The sequence below is a fragment of the Camelus dromedarius genome, chromosome 30 (genome assembly GCF_036321535.1).
Source record: "Camelus dromedarius isolate mCamDro1 chromosome 30, mCamDro1.pat, whole genome shotgun sequence".
Lineage (NCBI taxonomy): Eukaryota > Metazoa > Chordata > Mammalia > Artiodactyla > Camelidae > Camelus > Camelus dromedarius.
Window position 1 is genome coordinate 11,901,837 of NC_087465.1, and position 22,243 is coordinate 11,924,079.

The 22,243-nt window shown below is 41.0% G+C and overlaps 1 protein-coding gene across 16 annotated transcripts in view; it reads right to left on the reverse strand.

Annotated features, from left to right (window-relative positions):
- The window catches only part of NCOA2 (nuclear receptor coactivator 2), a 227,297-nt gene that overhangs the window by 27,054 nt on the left and 178,000 nt on the right, over positions 1 to 22,243 (reverse strand). For 13 of the 16 annotated variants that reach the window (XM_031441494.2, XM_031441498.2, XM_031441496.2 and 10 more), the window contains 8 exons: positions 21,802 to 21,990; positions 19,489 to 19,590; positions 19,046 to 19,189; positions 15,842 to 15,989; positions 12,712 to 13,981; positions 5,658 to 5,868; positions 3,330 to 3,536; positions 542 to 757 (listed from right to left, as the gene is read on the reverse strand). In XM_031441494.2, the coding sequence (XP_031297354.1) occupies positions 542 to 757; positions 3,330 to 3,536; positions 5,658 to 5,868; positions 12,712 to 13,981; positions 15,842 to 15,989; positions 19,046 to 19,189; positions 19,489 to 19,590; positions 21,802 to 21,990 (2,487 nt within the window). The remainder of the gene's footprint in view (positions 1 to 541; positions 758 to 3,329; positions 3,537 to 5,657; positions 5,869 to 12,711; positions 13,982 to 15,841; positions 15,990 to 19,045; positions 19,190 to 19,488; positions 19,591 to 21,801; positions 21,991 to 22,243) is intronic. The other 3 variants (XM_031441501.2, XM_031441499.2, XM_064480871.1) reach the window with 1 other exon arrangement.

Sequence of the window (22,243 nt, forward strand, 5' to 3'; positions counted from 1 at the left end):
CAATGTATCAGACCATTAATTTTAATAACACGTGAACTGTATCCAAATAGAATTCCAGTGATCCTTACATTTTGTGAGATGTTCTGTAAGACCCTGCACCTTCAGTGAGGACCTGGGAGAGCTGGTTTCATAGTCTAGGGCCGTGGCCCAGGAATCTGTATCTTAATGTCCTGAGATGATTCTGAAGACCATGAAGACTTAGAAATCACTGCTGTATCACTGTAATACTTCTTTAAAATATCATCTATACTACATTCACAGTGTTACACTCTAATTCACTCCCCATAAAAGTTGAAATTAGAGAATTTAATGAGAATAAAACATCACAAAGGTAGTGGGTTCCTCATGTAACTGGAAAACCTGCGACTTTATGATTCTATGATCCTACGCAGAGTTCCAGCAAAAGCCTACTTATGGCAGCTTGACACGGGCGATTACCTAAACTGCCAATAGGAGCATGTCTGGACAGAACTTAGGGAGCTGCTCCTCTCCTCTAAGAAAGCATAAAGATGAAGAGCACAGAGCACAGGAACTACCTTACCTATATTCATGACCTGAGGCTGCAGCATCTGTCTTTGGCCAGGCTGGCTGTTGGGTCTCATGGGGATGCTGGCTGTTGGGTTCCGAATCATACCTCCTTGGGTTGGCCGGTTCATGGCACTGGTGGTAGCAGCACAGGTGGCTCGCACACCAGAACTCTGCGGTGCCCATTCCCCAGCTGGCATAGTGGGCCGGGCGGCATTACTACCAATCATGCCTGCAGGCAAGCCAGAGAATTGAGAGGTGCAGAGACTGGAAACATAGTCAGCACGTATGAACGCCAGATGCTCTTACTCTGTACACAACAACTGTTCTTAACACACGGCCCGACAGCAGACGCCCTCCCCGGGACAGACGTGGGCCCTTGGCTAAGAAATATGAACTGGCAATTACTACGAAGTTTTTCACAGCATGGACTTGCCACTCTTTACAGTTCGGAAAAGCTGTTAAAATTGTTCCCATATGTACTTAGAAACAGGTGCTGTGGCGTGTGGATAACCCCAACTTCCTTCCTCAGGAAGTGAATCACATTAGCTGACATACACGTCAACACTTTACTTTCCAAAAGGGAGGTGAGGCTAAGAGGAACAAGGTAAAAACTGATAATCAATATTCTAATTATAAACCCAAATCACAGAGAATATCCCATGAAGCCTAGGCCAGCCTTTAAATCTGCAAATCCCTTTCAGAGCATAACTATTGGTTAAGTTTCAAAGCTGACCAAGGCAGCCTCGGAAGCAGGGGAAACGACAGGGTCTCTCCACTCCAGTTCTTTATGGCCAAGGCCAGGGAGCTCCCACCACCTCGGTGAACCTGGACCACCGCATTCCTGATGGCAGGGATCTAGGGCGGGGTGTGGCAGACTTGTGAAAATCCTTCTACACTTGAGATAGTAACAGCTGTTCGACCACATGGACCAGTGAGAAAAGCACAGCACTGCCGAGCAGATCACATGTTTGCTCTCTCTCGTCGGGCCCCTCCCCGGGAGGCTGGCACTGGCCAAACATTGCTAAGCCCTGATATACTAAAGGGGAACAACCCCAGGGGAGTCGAAGTGTTCAATGATGGATGTGTGAAAGTTCCACTTTCAAATGCGTGGCTTGCTTTCATTTATTTTAATTATGATAAATAACTGAAAACAGGGTTTATTTAAGAAATGGAGAGAACATGTATTGTGGGTGGGTTTTCGTTGGTAAAATGAGAATGCGCTACATTAGGATGATTGAGAGTGAAGGGTAATTAATTAGACTGAACAAGTTAGAACAGTATTATATTAACACATATTTAAAAAATCATTTAAGGCTAGATTTGAACTATACTAAGATACGGGAGAAAAGGCATTTTATTTTTCAAAAACATCTATTACCTAATTAATATGACAAAATTATAGGAAGTCTAGGAACAAGGGAAAATCATCCATAATTCAAAAACATTAATGCAATTATAACCAGGGTAGTCTCTTTCGGGTTTTTTCTTTTTGCAACAAAGCACAGGCACTGTACGACCTTCACAGCCTGGATGCCAGTCATCTCCAGGCTGCCCAGATTTGAATACAGGTCCATCCCCAAATTCCTAGATTCCGACCTGACCCAGATCTTCTTGCATTCCGCCAACAGGGGGCCACCTTTAATAAATCACTGGCTCCTTTTCTCTTATAAAATTTTACAATTAATATTTTAATCATATAAAAACAGTACTTTTTTCTTTTAAAAAATGACATAAAAATATTTGAGTGAATCAACTATTTTAATACAATATAGTTCATACTTCCCATGAATTGCTTACCAACAATATAAAGTTAAAAAAAACCCATCTTTTCCCCTTAAATTGAACTCTCAGTTTCAGTTAACTATCCAAATGGCAATGTGCATACAGGGATTAGAGACTAAGCTAAAAAAAATACCAAGAATTAAAACCCATGAATGTAAGTTCTTTTTATAACACCTATTTCTTTCAACATCTTTGTCTCCATTACCTCATTTTGACAAAGGAAGAAAGCTGTAAACCGTGAGAAGTTCATTAAAAAACTTAGTATCCTGCTGTGTCTGTGATAAACAGATATTACAGGGTACAGGATGCAGTGGTAATAGCAACTAATGCTGCTGCAATGATTTCTAACCTGCAGTGGATGGAGGACTGGGAACACGGCAGCTGCCAGGGCAGAGGCTACCACTTAGGAATATGCAACTTTTGGCAGACACCTTAAGTCACTACAGGTCAAGGTCCAAACCAGATCACAGGCAAATTCATACATCTTCAAAAATGGAGCCCCTGGATTAGTAACTATTATGCCAGGCGTACTACCATTTAAAGTTCTTTATTTTTAATTAGTATTTTTCAGAATGAGAATCATTACCACTGATGAGCATAACAGGTTGGCTGCATTTTAAACTTTCATTCTGAAATTCGCTAAATACAAACTATGGATTAATAGGAAGTTTGGGGGTTATCAGTAGATTACCACGAGAAGCTAGCGACCACCAAATTATCTTACACGTACTGCTACAGTGTCTAGAATAGTAACTGAAATAGACGTGAAATAAATCTACGCTACAGGATTAATGATTAGAAACCTTGTAAAAATAACAAGCACAGAACAAAATGGTCAGTTTACTGGAATGTTTTCCACTGCCTCTCACGGTGAAAATCTGCAGAATTTTCTTACATTCAAATGTTAGTTCCTAACGTTAAAAAATTCACTTGAAGAATCCTACTAGTTTGATGTGGATGAAATACATCATCAGTTAAATAACCCACCAATAAAGTTAACAGTGCATTTGAGCCCTTACCTGTGCTACTGTTCCCTAAGTTTCCTTGGTTTCCTATCATCCCTTGATTACCCATCATTCCTGGCTGAGGTATCATTGAGTAGGGACTATTGTTTCTGATTGGTGGGAAAGGTCCAGCACCAGTTGGGCTTTGCAATGTGATGTCAAGTGGTAAATTCTGGTTTGGCAATAACCTGCCCAGTTGCCCTGGTCGTGGGTTATTAAAAGCTAAGGAGAAAACAAATGAAAATTGAAGGTTAATATAGGATAATGGAAAAGAATAGTAACAGAAGTAGTGTTTAGGGAAAATGTCATTTGTAATCTAATAAAGCTATGCAGTCAGGGACCAATTGCCTACATAAAAGACAAATTCACAGACGAAAAACACATGTGGCACCAAAATACAGACTCACAATCTAATCGACAGTCTCTTATTCTTGACAGCCTTGCAAAACAAGAAAGGAAAAAAAAAGAGAACATGTCTATCACTTACCATATATTTTTCTCCAATACTTACTTCTAATATTCAATTCTACTTGCTAAGTAAACGACTAATATGTTTTTTCCCATATGTTATATTATTTGAACTTTGGAATATTGCTTTGTCAGAGCTGTGAAGCCATAAACATTTCCCACATATAGCACCAACTGCAGACATACATGTGGTTTGGACATGAGAATATCATTTTCTTAACTGGACTTTCCTAAGGCTAGAGTTAGGTTAAACATTTCTACTCTCATTGGAATTTAAAATCCTTAAGTGTGAACTCTGGTACCTGAAGTCAGTATTAAAGCTTTAGGGCCCTGTTTCATCTTCTCAACAGAACTTCTTTAAGTTTCAGACACATTTACATTTGAAATAATTCCTAGGGTTGGTTCACAAGAATGTCTAGTGTGTAAGTACTACACCAGGGCACAATACTATCACACAGACAACCAGTAATTTGACAACAATTGTTTTAAAAGTACAAAGATACTGTTAATTACAATTCATAGAGCTAATGTATCAAATAATATCAAGTACTTTATTTTCTCTAAATTATAGGAGCACAGTACGAAACAGAACATTTACTCCTAACGATCAATCAAAGAAATGAAATATTTAGAAGAATTAGGGTTTGGAATACAAAATTATGTACATGCTTAATCATGACTTCCTCAGTTTAGTTACCTGGTTACTGCTCACTTGTCTGAATACAATCGGGAGGTACAGACAGAGGAAAAACCATGCGTTCCCATGCAGCCTTCCATTAACTCCTCTGCGTAATGAGCATAAACTGGCTAGTGTGTTTCTTACTCACTTCTGAGCTTTCTGACTTTGTGATCTCTCATGGGCCATAAGTAACCCTCCAATCCCTAAGAAATAGGCAGGTTTTGACAGATAGCAAATAAAAACTGTTTTGTTTTACTTTTTTTCTGAATGATCAGGAATCATGAGAAAGGATCTATTAACTGAAGATATTTTGTGACTTGGCTGATGGTTGCCATTTCTGATTTGAGAACAGATGCTAAGCTTTGGGTCAAACTGTATTTTAAGAGGGGAAAATCATTCTGTTCACCAATTTAACACTAAAGAGGTTCTCTGTCTTTCTACAAATTATGTCCCTGGCACAGGAAACATTATTTTCTTCCACTCAAAAGTAGTGGACAACTTTAAGTAACTATCCAGTTTTGTAAACTAAGTGTCCACAGTGAAGAAACACTTCATCTTCAACTCACAAATATATAAAATAAAAGGAATAAAAGAAGCGATTAAAAATGTATTTTATAAAAGTCTACGGTCTTCCAGCTTTATATCACACTAATGAAACTTAAAATGCACTTAGGAAACATTTTATGATAAAGTTCCATGTGAAACTGACACCTGTATGAGAATTCCTAAGGGGCAGGACAAGTTATTTTTGATGTGTGTGTAGCCCTTTCATGTGTAATGATTAAATATTTTGGTAAGAATATTTTTAGTTCCTAAAAAGTCAGCATAACTTTCTAAGTTTCTGTATTGTAAGTATTCAGTCACATATTTAGCCACACAAAAATCTATTTTAAACTCCATTTGTGCAGGCAGTAACTGAAATGAAGGGAAACATGACAATCATCTGAAGAACCTTATCTATGCAGGTCTGTCTGACTCATGTTGATGAAATTAACAACCAGACTGTGTGCAGGAGGGCCACATTCCCTAGAATCCATTCTCCATACTGCCTAGAAGGGCCAGGACAGTAGATGGTGCTATTTGACCATAAAAACCTTGAAGTGACTAAGCTGTTTGCGTCAGATTTTAGTAATCCCTGTTTCTGATGGTGATTACATGGGAATTTCTTGCCATAACCACCGATATCTCATACTCACTGCTCTGTGAAATTCGCAGTGCTGTTTTCTGGGCTCCGACAGGTGTAACCGGGCTGTTCTCGGCTGTGAGTTGCATGAGGTCATTGATGATGGCTTGCTTGTCAACTGATCTGGCGGGGGCACCTGGCCTCGTGTCTGGGAAAAGCTGTGGTAATTGACTCTTCTGCAAATCATCCAAAATCTCCTCCAAGTTGTCCAGCTCACTGCCAGGCTGCAGTTAACAAACAGAGGAGTTTATCCAGTCCTATGCAAAGAGTGGGCGCAGCAGGCCCATTTGCAATTACAGACCTACCCCGTATGATGTAAGGCACCAGAGCCAAATAAGATGCAGACCCACGGGGATGCAGGCCTAACTGATCATTTTTTAAAAAGACTAAATAGACAAAGGACAAATAACTAGCTCTTGGTCCTCAATTTCCTCATCTGTAAAAACAGAGAAGACTGATTTAGAGAGGAAGCCCTCCCCCAGCACTGTGACTCACTGGCAATTTATAAATACCCCTTTATTTTCTGCTAATAATTCAATTATTCACGAGTATGTGTATTTCTAATTAGCCATAAGGGTACTATGACTTACAGCCCAGGTCCAGGTTTTGTAGCTAACTTTCCCGAATAAATAACAACAAAAAACCAGCAGAAAATATGACCCAAATTTATACTAAATCAGTATTTAGTAAATGGTCATTTCCTTTTAGAAAGAACTTTGTTTTTTGTTTTTGTTTTTTAAGAGCAAGGGGTAAAAACGCATGGTGAGCCTGAAGTAACCCTGAATAGCTCGGCACTGCCTTTTCCATTTGAGTGTTTTTTCCTGCTTACACTTTCAGTTTCGAATGACACTGGCTTTCTCAGTCACTCCCCAGTTTAGGTGACAAGCGAAGAGAAGCAGCATAACAAGTTGTCCCCAAACACAGCATCTACTACTAATATGACTTTACAGAAGCCATAAAAATGTTTCTTACGGCTTTTCCCGGTATTAAAATAATTTTTATTTCAATTACCAACATTAAAACAAGGTACGTTATCACCATTTCATACGCAGCGCTTTTCTTCCAAAGAGCTCAACTGAATTTATGTTCTTTTAAGTAGAACCTACCTATGTGCCAAGTACTTAAAAATCAGACAGCGCAGCAACCACACAAGAAAATGGCTAAGTTAAATGCCAGGAATACTTTCCGGTGAAGAGAGCGGTAAGAACAATTCTCTTGATGTGTAGGTGGAAAAACACAAGTTAGGCAATTTCCCCAAAGTCACTGGATGGACTTTGAATCCTTGACCATGACTGACACTTTTGTCTACACTGGCAATTCACATGAAATCATTTACGTCTGGTGGGAGGTATACTTAAAGCAGAATGGCTCACAGTTTTATCCTACACCCAAGGAGCTGGATTTACTAAGGTTTTTGCAATTTATCGCAAATGTAATATCTACACAGGAAGTCTTTTGACTGGACGTATTTCTCAAGTTAGAAAGGATAAAATGAAGTGATATTTTATCTGATTCTACTCATAGTCAACTAACTTAGCAAGAACTTGGAGAGCCATTTTCCAGGGAATTCCTATCACATTGTTAGGAGCAACTACAAGACCATTTTCTAGTTAATTTAGCTACCCGTTTCTGACAAAAGAGGGAGGGATCAAATTTGGGAGAGAGACATCTTAGACAAGGGTTAGGTTCCAGTTAGCACCCTAAAACATAGACAGAGACAGACAAAATGATCCTGAGAACAGCTCAGGAGGGAGCCTTCCTAAATGTCCCCTCCAAGGGCAACACAGCCAGCTTTCCCTCCAGGATGGAAGCACATCCCTGCTTCTTTGGCTGAGTCCAAAATGATGAAGTTTACATGGGGGTCACGCTGCACTTAAAAACCTGAGCTGCAGCCTTGCACTGCTGGAGCTTCATGGGAACCAAAACCCAGTCCCATCTCGTCCTCACTGCATGATCACTCCGCTAGGGCCCGAGCGCGCTGGGGTCAACAGTGGGCAAGACTGCTCACACTACTGAGCCATTTAGTATCCACCTCTTCACTTTCTGAATGTGTATGGACGATTCTGTGCAAGTTAAATGTATGCGTAAAGTCACACTGCAAATCTGCTGTTACCATGTTTTGCTGAATACGTATGGTGCAAACAGCAGTGCCAACATTTACTGCCCTCCAAGGACAGGGCCTGGGACACAGAAATGGACACTCAGTCAACCCAATGAGTTCCTTTAACCATGTTAACCTGTAATTTAAAAAAACTTCCCAGAATCAACTCAGTTTGTCATAGAAATTCCAATAGTTTCTCAGAAAAAAAGTTTCATACACATTTGATAAATATCCTTATAGTTGTGTCATGAAAACAGCTACAGAGGTAAGAAAGAGGTTCTAATAAACTGTGAAGTTTATCACTGTCCTAGGAAACCAGCTTCCCTAGAACTAACACTGTCTCAGGTAGAGTATTTTGAAACATGGACCTTGAAATTCATTGTGTGTGGAGGGGTGAGAAGGGTGCGCTGTAATAAGCTGTTTCTTAAGAAGGCTTTGCAGAACGCCTTGAATCCAAAATAAATAAATAGGTTCACATAAGCAATAATAAAGCATATTATTTCCTTCAGTGGAGGCTCTTATATTTACTCCCAATCCCAGACGTGTGTAAAGAAAGCTTTTACAATACAGATTAACAGTCTGGTCTAGACTCCCATCTCTCCTTCTTTCACTCTTTTCACACGAATTAAATTATACTTTAAACCATCTTGAATGGTTTGAAAAACATTGAAAAACTTGAAAAACAACTATGATAGTTTCAAAGAGATCTATTGATAGGATTCACGAGTCTCACTTTGTGATCTACTCTCGCATTTAATAATAAGAAATTTAAAATAAAGTTACTCTGTATATACAAATATACATTAAAATATATTTAGATGGTTTAAATCAATTTATTGCTTCTTTATTTCAAATAATTAGATCATAAAAAATCCATGATTTTCCTTGGTTGATTTTTATTTTTCAAAAGCATGTATTAAAACTGACTTTCAAATTTTAACCTTTATCATTTTAAGAGTTGACCGAATTCAACTGTGGATCAGTCTAGCTTTGACAGATAACTAAACACTTACTTATCTGAAGAAAGCCATACAGGAACTTCTTGGTATACTATATTCAGACGGAATTGGTTTTTTGGAGACCCATTAACTATGAACGCTATTTGAATTCATTCAGTTTTTCAGAAAAAGGCATTATGAGATAATGCACTTCCCCACTAGAGATAATATGGCTTTGCTTGTGTTCATTTCTGGTCCATTTTTGCAGTACACATGTAAACTTATCCAGTGGTCTTAAATTTTACCTTAAATGTTCTTCAAGGAGAGTATCTATATGCCTTTGGTTGTCTAGCAATAAAATTTGACGACTATGGTATTTTCTTCTGCAGTTCATGTAAGTTCTGAAAGAGCTGGATTTGATCACACTAAGTTTCTGACCAAACATTCTACCCCTAAATTTTTGTAAGCTTTAATTCTCATCACAAGTTCTTCGAGTTCCTATCCACTTTGTTAGGCATGACTTCTTCACAAGACAAAAAGATTAATGCCTTCCTTTCAAATGCTTTGCCAAGATACTTCAAAGTTTTGCTTAGGCATCTATTCGAATGCTCAAATTAGCCACATCAATTTGAATAGTTGGTTTAAACTATTTCAGGCAGAAAATGAGTCAGAAAGATTTTTGTAAAAGTTCTACAAAATGCAAATTGAACTTGATTTCTGTAATTTTTCATTTTTCTGGTTTTATGAATTTTTCATGTGTCAAATCAGTTTGTTCTCTGAAGGAAATATAAAGAACATATGCACGTATTCTAATAAATTACAAAACAGCGTTTCAAAATTTTAAAAGAAAGTATGATTTTACCACATCTGCCTAACATAAAATTGTTTTAAAAAATGGTAACAATTCTACCTCTTTCGGAGGGAAAAATCTCAGGACACTACCAGTTTAAAATATGGCTTGCTTTTCTAATGGAGCCAAATAACAAGGAATTCTTTTTAGACTACTTCTAAACACTCACCATAAGTGGCTCAGTAGTATTAAGAAAAGAACATAAGAGTATCATTTTAGTTAGCATCATTTACACATACTCCATTGTATAAATACATAACTTACAGGTTGGTAAACACACGACATTTTTCTGCCCTTCTTTCCTGCTGGTTGTGAAACACTGCAGAAACAAATGCTGTTCAAATACTCTACCCAGTGAAGAATGCTATTTTAAGTATAACAGCGCCATTGAATTACTTCCTGCCCTTAATAAGTCAGTGATAGGTCAAACACACACTCGTTAGTGGCTCTTCTCTGAATCAAAGTAACAAGACTCTGCAATTCAGGGTCGTTAAAAGTTTATCTGACTAAACATGTGTTCCCTTGAAAAGAAACAAAAGGAAAGTCTTCAGTAAACAAGTACGGGGGTTGGTAGGAGATCCAATCAATCTGTACTTGGAGGTCAAAGAATCCCTGCTTTTTTCTTTAAGTAACATTCTTTGATCTAAATTTAGGTAACATGCTTCCTGTGGTAACCCTTCAAGTTGCAATGTTTTCGATGTTAAAATTGCTCTGCAGCAGTTATTTTTTTGGTGGAGTTTTAAATGGGAATGGATGGAGGGTAAAACCAGGGACTGGGTTTCATTAAGAAAAAACTGTGTTTGTTTGTGTGTGTGTGTGAGAGAGAGAGAGAGAGGGAGAGGGGGGGGGGAGAGAGAGGGAGAGAGAGGGAGAGAGAGGGAGAGAGAGGGAGAGAGAGGGAGAGAGAGGGAGAGAGAGGGAGAGAGAGGGAGAGAGAGGGAGAGAGAGAGGGAGAGAGAGAGAGAGAGAGAGAGAGAGAGAGATGGTTTCCCCCCCTTAAGTAACAGATCTGTGCTGATCACACTCTAGGCTTTGTGTTCCCAAGGTGAGGTAATTTAGACTAGAAAAATGTTTCTTTTAAACACCAATTAGAAACTGCAAGTGGCTCAAGGACTTTAAAAAGAAAAAGAAAAACCCCCAAACTTCTTTTTTGTCAGTTTCTTGTATGAAATTAGTATAATCATACATTTAAATATGGAAATGCCAAACAGCAGCCCCTTTCCCTGACCCTGTAAGTCCCGAGGGCCTCAGGCCTGGGATAGCACATTCTGTTTATGGAGGGAGGGGCCAGCCACGCAGCTGCCAAGCTAAGGTGGACCTCATGAGTCACCATCTCGCCCTCCAGCATGTGTCAGGAGACCTGAGTGACAGTGTCACTTGGAACTGCCACTAGCTCTGGGTATTTCAATCTACTAAACCTCAAAAGGTGACACCATCCACAGCTGTCAATATGGTTTTACACTACATCCTACCCAAGATATTGTTATTAACTGTCTGCTGAGCTCCCAGCTTCCTCCATCCAGTGATCTTACAGCATTACAGGATAGCAGTCACACGGAATTCCACACTCACATCTATGTTTAAGGATTAAGCATCAAAGATGTTTACATAACTACACTGTGTTCGGGCACAAAGGCCTGAAGCCTCCTATCTGCCTCACAGGAGTGGAAGCAAGCTGTCCAGATCGCAAAGTGAAAGAAAGACAGGAAGCTGCATGCCCAGGACCTGGAAGGAGCCCGGCCGCAGAGCACACCCGGCCTTGCCCCCATCAGTGCTCTCCATCCTGGGGCCGCCCCAGCGGCCTCTGCCTAGGAGGTCCAAGGTTACCCTAAGTGGTGCTGCTCTCCCCTCTCCCATCCATACTATGTCCCTGAAGACAGCCACAGCTAAAATGCTCACTTGCAATAGAAGAGCCGAGGACAAGTCAGCGAACCATTTTAAGCAGAAAGGGCCATGCTGTGCCTTCACTTCATAAGGCAGCACTCGGGGGCTGTGGAGTTGATGGAGCCCTGGATCGTTAACCTGGCTGGCTGTCAATTTACCAGGAACTGCCTTGTGCCAAGCCATTACTGTCAGCAATAACTCAATCTTTTTTTTTTTTTAAAGAGGAGGTACTGGGAATTGAACCCAGGACCTTGGGCATGCTAACCATGTACTCTACCACTGAGCTATACCCTCCCCTAATAACATTTTTTTTAAAGAAAGAAAAATATTAAACGGTTTGCATTTCTCTGTGATGTCACTAATTCCTTATAGAGTATCATCTAGAATGATTCTGAGTATTATTTTAATAACCTTGGATTTTTTCAAGAAATTAATTTTTCAGATGAGAACATAATGTGACCTGTTATTTCAGTTCTGTGTTTATATGTGATGGCTCAGATATACCAACTTGACCTCACCTTTCCTACTATCCATTTCTCCTTAGATACTTTTTATACTGATGGTCTACAAAATTCTTTAGCATTAATCAGAAGTTTTGGTTGTGAATAAAGACAGAGTGATCTTCATTCGGTTTGAAAACCAGTCAGACAGACTGATCTTAAAAAGAAAGGAAGGTGAATAAGAAATAATTTAATTAAGTCTCTCCCGACAAAGCCCAGTTTCAAGGAAGTGATTATCTCCAATTTAGGTAACTTCTAATAATGGGTCAGTAAGCCACAGCTGGCCTGCCAGCTAAGTCCTGCCCACCACCTGTTTCTGCATGGCCCACGAGCTAAGAATGGATTTACATTTTTTAATAGTTGAAAATAAAAATCAAAAGAAGGGTATTTTGTGACACATGAAAATTGTTATCAAATTCAAATATCAGTGCCTGTGGATAAATCTGATAGGGACAGAGCACACTCGTTTGCTTCTGCAATGTCTAGGGCTGTTTTCACGCTGCAGTGACAGAACTGACCATCTATGGCAGAGGCCATGTGGCCTGTAAGGCCTAAAATATTACCCTTTGGCCCTTTACAGAATAAAAGTTAGCGTCCCCAGCTCTAGAACCGTGTCCCTCTTCACTGGACATTTGGAACATGCAGCTCCACTGGGAATCAACTCTCTTTCAAACCAAGAACGAGAGAGAAGGCTTATTTTTATCAAGTCACCTGAGGCCTCAGAATGCCCCTGTGGAGAAAATCCCTGATGGACACGGATTAGTACACTGGGCAGGACCCATGACCAAACTTACCTGCTCACTCGGCTCAAAGCTCATCTCCTCCTTCTCAGTTTTCATAGCTATTAATTTTGTGTTACTGGCAGGGTCTGTCTTACTGTCCAGTCGCTCAAGTTTGGGGGTTATTTCTGGTAAACCAATATCTTTAGTATCATCTTTATCGAGCAAATAGCGAAGTAGTGCATTCTCTTTCTTCTTGGGGCTCACTGGCTCCTGTTTAGTAGTCACCTCAGAACCAGGAGCCGTGCTGGTGGCCTCCTGGTTCAGCTCTTTGCCCGTGGCCTCTGCTGTTAACTTGGCCAGGTCCACGGGGGAACTGCTGTCCTGCAAGAGTCTGTGCAAAATCTTATGCTTCTCCTTGAGCGAGGTTCCGTGCGTCGACCCAGAACCAGGCAAGCTGCGTGCGGAGTCCTTGTTTGCATCTGACAAGGAGCTGGACAAGGGTGAGGGCTCCATCTGGTCCGATTTGGTGGTCAACAGCTGCAGGAGCTTGGTCTGTCCCTTGCCGTCGTGCAGCCTGCTCTGGCTGTCGGGCCTCTCGCTGCTTATGGCCGGGGCCAGGCTGGGCTCGCTTGCTTCCTTCTGCTCCCCGGGGTGGCAGCTGCTCTCGGCCTGTCCGGCTGCACCTTCCGATGGCTCCCCGTAAAGTCCAAAACAGTCTTTGGAGTCTAAACTTCCCATCTTGCTGAGTGGGGGAGGATTCATATGAACCGGGGAGTTTTGCAAATTGCCCATTTTTAGGTCCGGCGAAGCCAACGACGACCCCAGGGAGACCCCGTGCCCCTCGCTGAGGGCCTGGAGCGCGTTGAGGGAGCTGTTGGTGTAGCTATGGCTGTTTCCTGTGCTGCTGCAAACTCCTACGGGGGAATGCAAGCTTCCCGCGGGGGAAAACTGACTGGGGGGGACTCGAGGGCTCCCAGCCACTCCAGGGCTCATGCGATGCCTTGGTGAGAGCATGGAGTTGGGCTGCCCTGGATTCATGCCAGGGCTGCTCTGTGAGGGGCTGTTCATTTTTAGTGCATAGTTACTACCCTGAGGAGTGGTTGCCTGCATGCTCGACACGTGGTTCATTCCCCCAGAACCACCAAACCTGCCCATGGGCATGCCCATCTGTTCCTTTGGGCCATTTATGGGGAAATTCATATTGCTACCTAGGCTCATGTCCTGACCTGGGTTCCCACTGCACAGGGCCTGATGGGCAGGGCTGCTAGAGCTAATTGGATTCAATGGCTTCCCCATCGCTTGTCCAGTCAGATCCGGATTCATCACACACACGTTCTGCTCTCTGTAGGATGAGGAAAGAAACACAAGATAAAAGGAAGAATGCTTAGCAAGTTGTTATTAACTTTAACAAATGAGATCGCCTCATTAAAAGAAGAGACTACATGTAAAGGAAAGATAACACTCTGATGAAGCAATCTGCAGTGATGGACAAGACTGAACATGCATCGTTTTGGACCAAGAGGGGTGTTTTTCAGTCAACTCATTAAGATGTTTGTAGTTTTACAGACGGGGCTGTGTTTAAATTTGACTACTACCATATTGAGATCGTAGCTGCTAGACAAGACGTTAGAAAGGTTCCAATTACATAATACATCTTTCTCATTAAACGGTTATCATGAGAACTTGTACCATCTTAAAGAAAACAACCCAAACAAGTATAGCTGTCTTCAGTTATTTGCCGGAGATGACAGTTCCTGACAAAAGACACACCTGTGAGCCTGGAGCGCTGATGTGTCCGCTTGGCTCAAGACAAACAGGAAAATTAGACAGAAAAAACTTGCCCCTAACTATTTGAAACTCTGCAAGATTTACAGCCAATAAAGTTACCAAAACTGTTTAGAGTTAGATAACCTGTCTAACAGATCGCCCCACCCGGGTCCCCCTGAAAGGTGATGCAAGGGCCTCTAATCTAAGTCAGACAACATGGGAGGGATGCTCGGGCTGCCCTCGGTCTGTCATCCTGCTCTCCACTCCCGCACACATGACTAAAAGCAGCTTTTCTGAGCTGGATGATTTTCCAGGCCCTGTGAGCTTTAATTTACAGCCTGGCAGTCACTTGTGAGTTACCAAATGTGTTCACAAATCCAAACAAAACAGGCTTCACAAATTGTCAGACGTCAGCTTTCAGTTAGAGGGGGTGAAATCTGGCACATCTGTCTGTAATCACTTTCAAATTGTTTCAGTTTGAGGTCAGATTTATTAATAGTTGGCATATAGGGATGCTTGACTTTTTAATTCCTAAATAAGAAAGTCAATAATTGAGAAATGTAATAAAAGGTGACTCTTTAACCAGAGCAACTTCATATATCTTTGGATAGTACCTCATAAAGTTTCATGTAGACACACATAAATATTTATATAAATTGAAACATAATCATTTCCCTAAATTTGTGCTCTAAAACAATATGGTTTATGAAATTTACTTTTTTAATTTTCAAAAATTTTTATTATTTTTTCTTTTTTTATTGAAGTATATAGTCAGTTTACAATGTGTCAATTTCTGCTGTACAGCATAATGTTTCAGTCATACATATGCATACATATATTCGTTTTCATATTCTTTTTCATTATAGATTAGACATTTACTTTAAAGTCAAACATTCAATTTTCCTTACTTTTATTTTTTTATGGAAATGTTAATTAACCTTCAATTTAAAGTCTAATGTCAAAAAGTTGATTTAAACCTGAGAATAACAACCTCAAATACTCCTTCTAAGTATATATATATTTGAAAGTTTTAGATTTAAACACGAAGTAGCAGAAATCATTCTAGTGGCTAATATCCCTGCCCTGCATGTGCCACATCTGAGAAGTGATCCATTTTCCTTCTCTGATATAACAGGCAGTCATGTCAGAGCAAAGTGCTAGCCTGTGTTCTTCTAGCTGGGTTTTAAAATTCATTAGTATTAAGGCTAAAATTCAAAGTGTAGCCCCAACTTTGAATGTCAGTATCATGAGCCGTCTTTTAGCCAACAGTTAATGACAATTACATTTTAATTTAATTTTACATTTTTACATGCCTGGGGTTGGTCAACAGAAATGTCTAGCCAAACTGAAAAGCTGTAGGATGACTTGTTGCTTTCATAACCTTCCCTCCTAACCTGGGCAGGGGAGATGGCTTCCCAGAAGGAGGACCGCCTACCTGTGCAGCATGTGTAATGATATCACGAGCTGAGGCTCGTTAGTCGTCTGGCAGCGGATGAGCTTGCTCTTCGTCTGCGCGGCCACAAGAGTGCCGTCGGACAAGGAGAAACGGTAGATCTGACTGAATGCCAGCCCTTGTCTCAGCACTGCAGGCAAGGAGACAACGCATGTTTAGAAACAAAATCGGGGCAGGGGAGGACAAGACATAATAACAGTAAAAAACATCATTAAGTTTAGTATTTCCCTACCAGCAAGTTAAACCAAGTTGTAAGTAGTATTTCACGATATTAGAACACTATAAATTTTTAAAAGCACATTTATCTTTGACTCAAAATACCAATAAATTCAATATATTGAGTTTCTTCCCCAACTGAAGCTTGGACCCTCAAAAATTATGATCTTTTAAAAATCTTCAGTATCATGGCAAAACAGTGTAACCAATTTATTAGCTCAAAATGAGCTTTACAATGCTTTGTTTAAAATGTGAGAAAACAATACAATGATACCTCTAAAGTGTACAAGGTGCCTTTAATTTCTCTTTAAACTAATATAAGTATTACAGGAAAACTTAGCTGACATTGAATATATCCTTCAAATATTCATCTTGAAGTTACATACTGTTCAATCCATCATTCCACACTACTATTCCCCATTCCTGTTTCTCAGTGTATAAGAAATTTCTGTGGTTAGAACAACAGGAAGTAAAAGATAAAAACAATCAGAAGAATCTTTTCAGAGAAAAAAAGCTACATAGAAAACTGAAATAATGAAAGTACAGATCTTGGTGATATGAAATTGGTTTAACATCTGGATAAAGAATCCGGTGTTTCCATTTTCAAGACTACAGCATAAAGTATAAGAAATCAACTAGGTTAAAACAATTTCTCTTAAAATTTCAGGCCTCTCTTTAAAAAAAAAAACTTTTAAAATTGTCAAATATTGCATTTTAAAAAAGAACATTTTGGTTCAGAAAAAAAGTAGCCATATGGTTTAGTTACCTCCTAAACCATTTTAAGAAGACTACCACGTTTTACCACAAAATCCCCAGAATAAATTTTGTGGGTTGAATAGTTGGTCGCAAAGTGACCACGCACATTCATCATTCTACAAAATTGCCACAAGTAAGAAAGAGAGAGAGAAAAAAGTGAGAGAGAGAGAAAGACAGAGTTGCTGACCTACAACGTGGATTCTGATTTCTTGGCAATATTTCACTCTGAGCAATTTCCCCGATGGAAGCCCCTCTGCAGTTTCAGGTACTCAGGTACACGCGGTATTTAGGCATTACCTTCTGCACCAACTGTTGCATGAAGTGACTCGGAAGAGGCAGAGCTAGAAATGAATTACTGTACATATGTGCATCTTGCTTTGCACACTATGCTCCTAAAAGGTAGCATAAACACAAATTTTCTATTTCTGATGGCTTATAATTTCAGAATTTTACCTGACCTTGGCTGTGATCCCTTAAGATTTTCCATTCCATCTGGTCTACATCAAACATCTCTCCTAAGCAGGTATGTGTAAGCATGCACCTGACACATTAGGAAGCTCCTCCGTATAAACAAAGCCTTCTGTTAAGATTTTTATTCAAGGTAAACGATTACCCGTTTACGTTGAATACATTTGGAAGAAATGTATTTCATACGTTATGGGGTTTCCTTTCTGTGGGCCCCATCTGTTTAAACCTAGCACAGTGCCTGGTACAACTGTGTAAACCCTTTTGTAAGGAATCAGGAAGCCATGGAATTAAATCTGAGGCATTGCTACTCAGGGCCCAAGGAGTAGACGTTTCCTCATGGGGATTTCTCATTCTTCGTTAATCTTTTTATTTTAAACTAGATCTAGTGAAATGGCAGGCTGATTATTGATTTCTGTCAAACATAGCATCTTTATTTCCTTTTATTCCTTCCCACTTAAAGAAGACACAAATTGTTGGATTATGTGCTTACTTCTAAGAAATAATGAAAAAAATGAAAAGGATGAAGAAGAGGAAGAAAATAAGGGAATGGGGAGAGAGGTCATTTACTATCATCCATACTTCTCAATAAGCAATCCTAAAAGCATTAAGTTTAAACATACAAACATTATCAGTAAAGTCTAAAATCATTGGTGCACATTAAGGAAGATGACCAATGACAACTCTATTTTCAATGAGTTACAATTTTTTTCTGCAAAAATGCAGACAATTTGCCATACTGAGCTACGAGGCACACAGTCCCTGTCCCTCTGGCCACGCCTGTGGAATCCACGCCCCATAACCACGTGCCCCCTGCCGGGCCCGGGAGAAGAGTCAGAAGACAGAGGAAAAAGTGACTCTCTTCCCCACGCAGTATTTAGTAAGCACCAAGGAATTTTTTTGTGGTTCTTGCCAATTTAACAAAAAATCAGAATGCACTGGAGAAGAAGTGATGCCGTAGACAGGACCATGGGGACAGCACAGCGGCGTGGCTGCCAGGACAGGCCTCTCATCCCCACGTGGTGTGGACACTTTCTAATCGAAGGCTCCTGAGGCCGTCATCTCACTGGCTGCAGCGCCCACGAGAGTCAGACGCCTACTTCATCGGTGGGCAGTGGGGACCACCGGGCTCACGTAAAGAGGGACAATTCCAGGCAAAGATCAGGTGCAGTGAGGGCTGCTATTAGTACTGAAATACGACTCTGAAGTCTTGGGTTGAGTTCCAGGTGTCCTATTCATTTACTGTGTGACCTCAGACAAGTCACTTCATCTAGAAACATCTGGGAAGTCTTCTGTGGTCATCCCCTGGAAGGAGGGTGTGGGATCCCACCACCAGCTCCATCAGGAATTCACTTGCTCTTGCAAATTTCATTTCGTTCTTACTTTATGATTCAGATGGTACTTCTTTTGCTATTAGAGGGTACCTGAGTCTGCCGTCTCACACATCCAGAGAGCTTGGGTCAAATAAATCATCTCTTTCCCTTTCCTTTCGTCTGTCTTTGTGAAATTATAACCTCCAATTCGATTTCCTTCACCACATGCTTAGCCCTACAGGTTCTCCTACTAAATTTTCCTTCAGATGGCAACAGTCCTGGGCAAGACGATGCAAGTACACATGAATGCAAAGGGTCACCAGATCCGAGTCCCCGGAGGGGGACGTCAGGAATCACGGTTTTGGGGAAAGCACTCCCAAAAAGCCGCAATTTAGCAAAATCAACTTCAAGAAAAATATCATTTAGAGTTTGTTACCTTCATGATGATGCCTCTTAGCGTAAGACACAGACTCCCCTTCGTGCTGTGCATGGAACTTCTGAATGCACCTCCTCACCAGGTCCTCCCAGCCTGGCTTCATGGCTGCCCGCATGGTGCTTGTATCCAGTGATGTGATCTTGCCTATCAAATAACAGTAAGCATTAGACCTACACACGGATCTCGTATTCACAGAAATAATTAAATCTTAAAAAGATAAAAATTTATTTATTTAGACCTGGTAGCACAGCGCGCTGACCATGAGGGTAGACTGTGAAAACAATCATGAGGAAGCCCCGACCCCTCCCTGTCCCCCAGCTCCTCCTCCACGCTTTCGCCACTACCACCAGCTCCCTGACAGTCCCCTAAACCCAGTCCTTGCATTTACAAACATCTGAGTATTCAAGAATGATTTTGTGGCCTTCTCTGGCAAGAAAATTTACCTTGGAGATCTTGGCGAGTGGTAAAACTTTCTGATGAGGGAAGGACTGGTCTCTCCTTCATGGGAACTCTTCTAGCCACACAAATCAGGCAGGACTGCAAATCTTCAATCACATACATTATCATTTTAGGCTTTGGTAGTGATGCAAAGAAACTCAAATATATTTATGACAGCACAGACTTGCAGATCTAAGGGGAGGGTGTCCAGCTAAGGATAAACTGCGGGAGCCACATGACACGTGTGCTAAAAGCATACCCACCACATGAGAGGCAGACATCCAAAGCCATCTCCCCAGCAGTGGGGAAGAATGGAGTCCTTCCTTATTAACTGGCTGATGGTAACAACCAGACAAATTCATAATAAAGCTCACAAATGATGAAAACGACAAACCGGTGCTCTGTCAGGGGCTGGATTCTTGAGTCTGAGGCTCACCAGGATACAGGGAAACTAGATGTACCTTTGACCAAACTATGTGAACACCCCTACAATGGCGACATGCAATGTAAGACAAAGAAGATAAGTGGAGTCTAGACTCAGATTTGGAGACCAAACCTAGAAAATGCAGCATGTGCCAAGTTCAGAGTCTTGACCCTGGCTGGCTCCTCGCACAGCCGATGCTTCCCCCACCTCAATAGTTTAATGTTCTGGGTTCACTTCTGGAGAACAGGGAAGTGTTTTATTTATCTTGTAACATGCAGAGCATACTGCCAAGCCTTTTCAATTTCAGAAATGCTGGATAAAAAGGTTGATAACAAATGTCTCTTCGGGGGCTGTGGGTACAGTTCAGTGGTAGAGTGCGTGCTTATTAAAATGCACGAGATCCTGAGTGCAATCCCCAGCACCTCCATTAAAAACAAAAAGTCACTTCATATCTATGTCACTGATTTATGACCATTCACCTTTAAATTTGGGGGAAATTTTCTTTAAATATATCCAGTAATAGTATCACACAAAAAAAAATATAATCATCCACATGATAAAAGCTAAGGTTTGGAGCATTTACTATGAGACAGGTATCTTTCTAGCTACTTTACAGGCTCCTAATTCACTGAATCCTTTTAATAACTCTGTGAGGCAGGCACTAGCATCATCTCCATTTAACAGAGGAGAAAACCAAAGCACAAAGTTTCAGCAACTTGCCCAACATCACGCAAAACTTTGGCGAAGCTGGGACTTGAACCCAAGCGCACCATGGCTCAGAAACTCCACCCTTATGCTATGCTGCGTAAATATCCAGAATCAGATTTTAAATGTACAAAAATGGTTAAATATACAACACAGAATCATCAGCGAGCTCGGCTGCAGAATATTTTTGGTGAATCAGCAGCACTTACTCTGCTGTGTACAGGAGAATAAAATCACCTGACAGTTCATATCTGCGGAAAAATTTAATTGTGAAAACTATGTATCATCTGTGACAGCTCTATTTCTTTCCAATAAAATTTAAATTACTTACATATTTTTAAAAAGAGGATTAAATACCTAGTATTGAATGCCAATCACAGCTCAGGCATATTCATTTAGCCTTATTACTCTGTGATACTGGCAGTGTTGACTTCACTGGTTAAGAGAGCAAACGGATGTTCAGAGAGGTCAGAGCTGCTAAGTGGCTGAATTAGGAGCCGGCCTGTCTGATTATTAAGCCCATGATGTTTCCTTTCACCAATGGCCCTCGCTCTTCCCCTCGTGCTCTGCATGCAGAACGTGCTCGGCAGTCCTGTCCCATGTCACAGGCGGTGACACTCAGAGGTGTGGAATGGACTGCTCGGAGGGCGTAGAAGGTGGACACTACATCAGCATGTCTTTAAGGGGAAGAGCCTGAGAGCTCATAGCCTGGAGCCCTTTCCCTACTCCCCACTCATCTCTATCCTCTCAAGTGTCATTCTCTTACACTGTACTCTGGGCCCAGCACCCAAGGATAAACCACATGAAGTTCATGACTCCCTTGAAGGTATATGAAAAATGTTTGGGCTGGGTGCATTTTCCAAGCTCGCAGTAGGTTCAGAGGAGCCTAGGATCCCCAAGAGTTTCACCCACTAGCAGAGCTGCTCTAGCATGTGGCTACTAAGCCACGTGTGGCTATTTAATGTCAACTTCACAGAAGAGAAAATGTGCTCCCCCAGTTGCATTTTGGACATTTCAAATGCTCAAAAGCCACATGCAGCCAGTGGCTGAAGCATCAGACACTGAACATGTAGAAAAGAGAAACTGCCTCTAAATTCTTCTTTGTGTGGCCTCCAATTTTAGATGACTGAGCATGAAAGCAGCAGCACAGGAATACGTGACATAAAACATCCCAGAGATGCTGCCCTACCTTCTCCTTCTTCTTTGATGGACTTTGGTTGAGAGACAGCAAAGCACTGCATAGTTTCGTATTTCTGATGTGCTTCCTGGTTATCGTGACCTTCCTCTTCGGACTCAGGTGAAGGTTTTACCAGCATCCGACAATTGAAAGTATGGCTGTTCCGCCTGGGAGGTTCGCCAGACCAAGATCCCCCGTTCACTGAGCAAGGAAAAAAAAAATGAACCCAACGGTGTAAAGAAACTTAGCATCAGACTCGCTTCTGCCGAATTCTCCAAATGATGTGGGAAACCTACGGTTATTTTACTTTTATATGGTGTTCGTACTTTTCTAAGTAATTTCATAATCTAAAGGGAAAAACTTCTTGGGTCAGTGCTTTAACAACTTGAGAAAATTCTTGGGAATTTCAAATGTCTTTTACATTTCTTACCCTTCACTCTGACCCCTTCCCTTT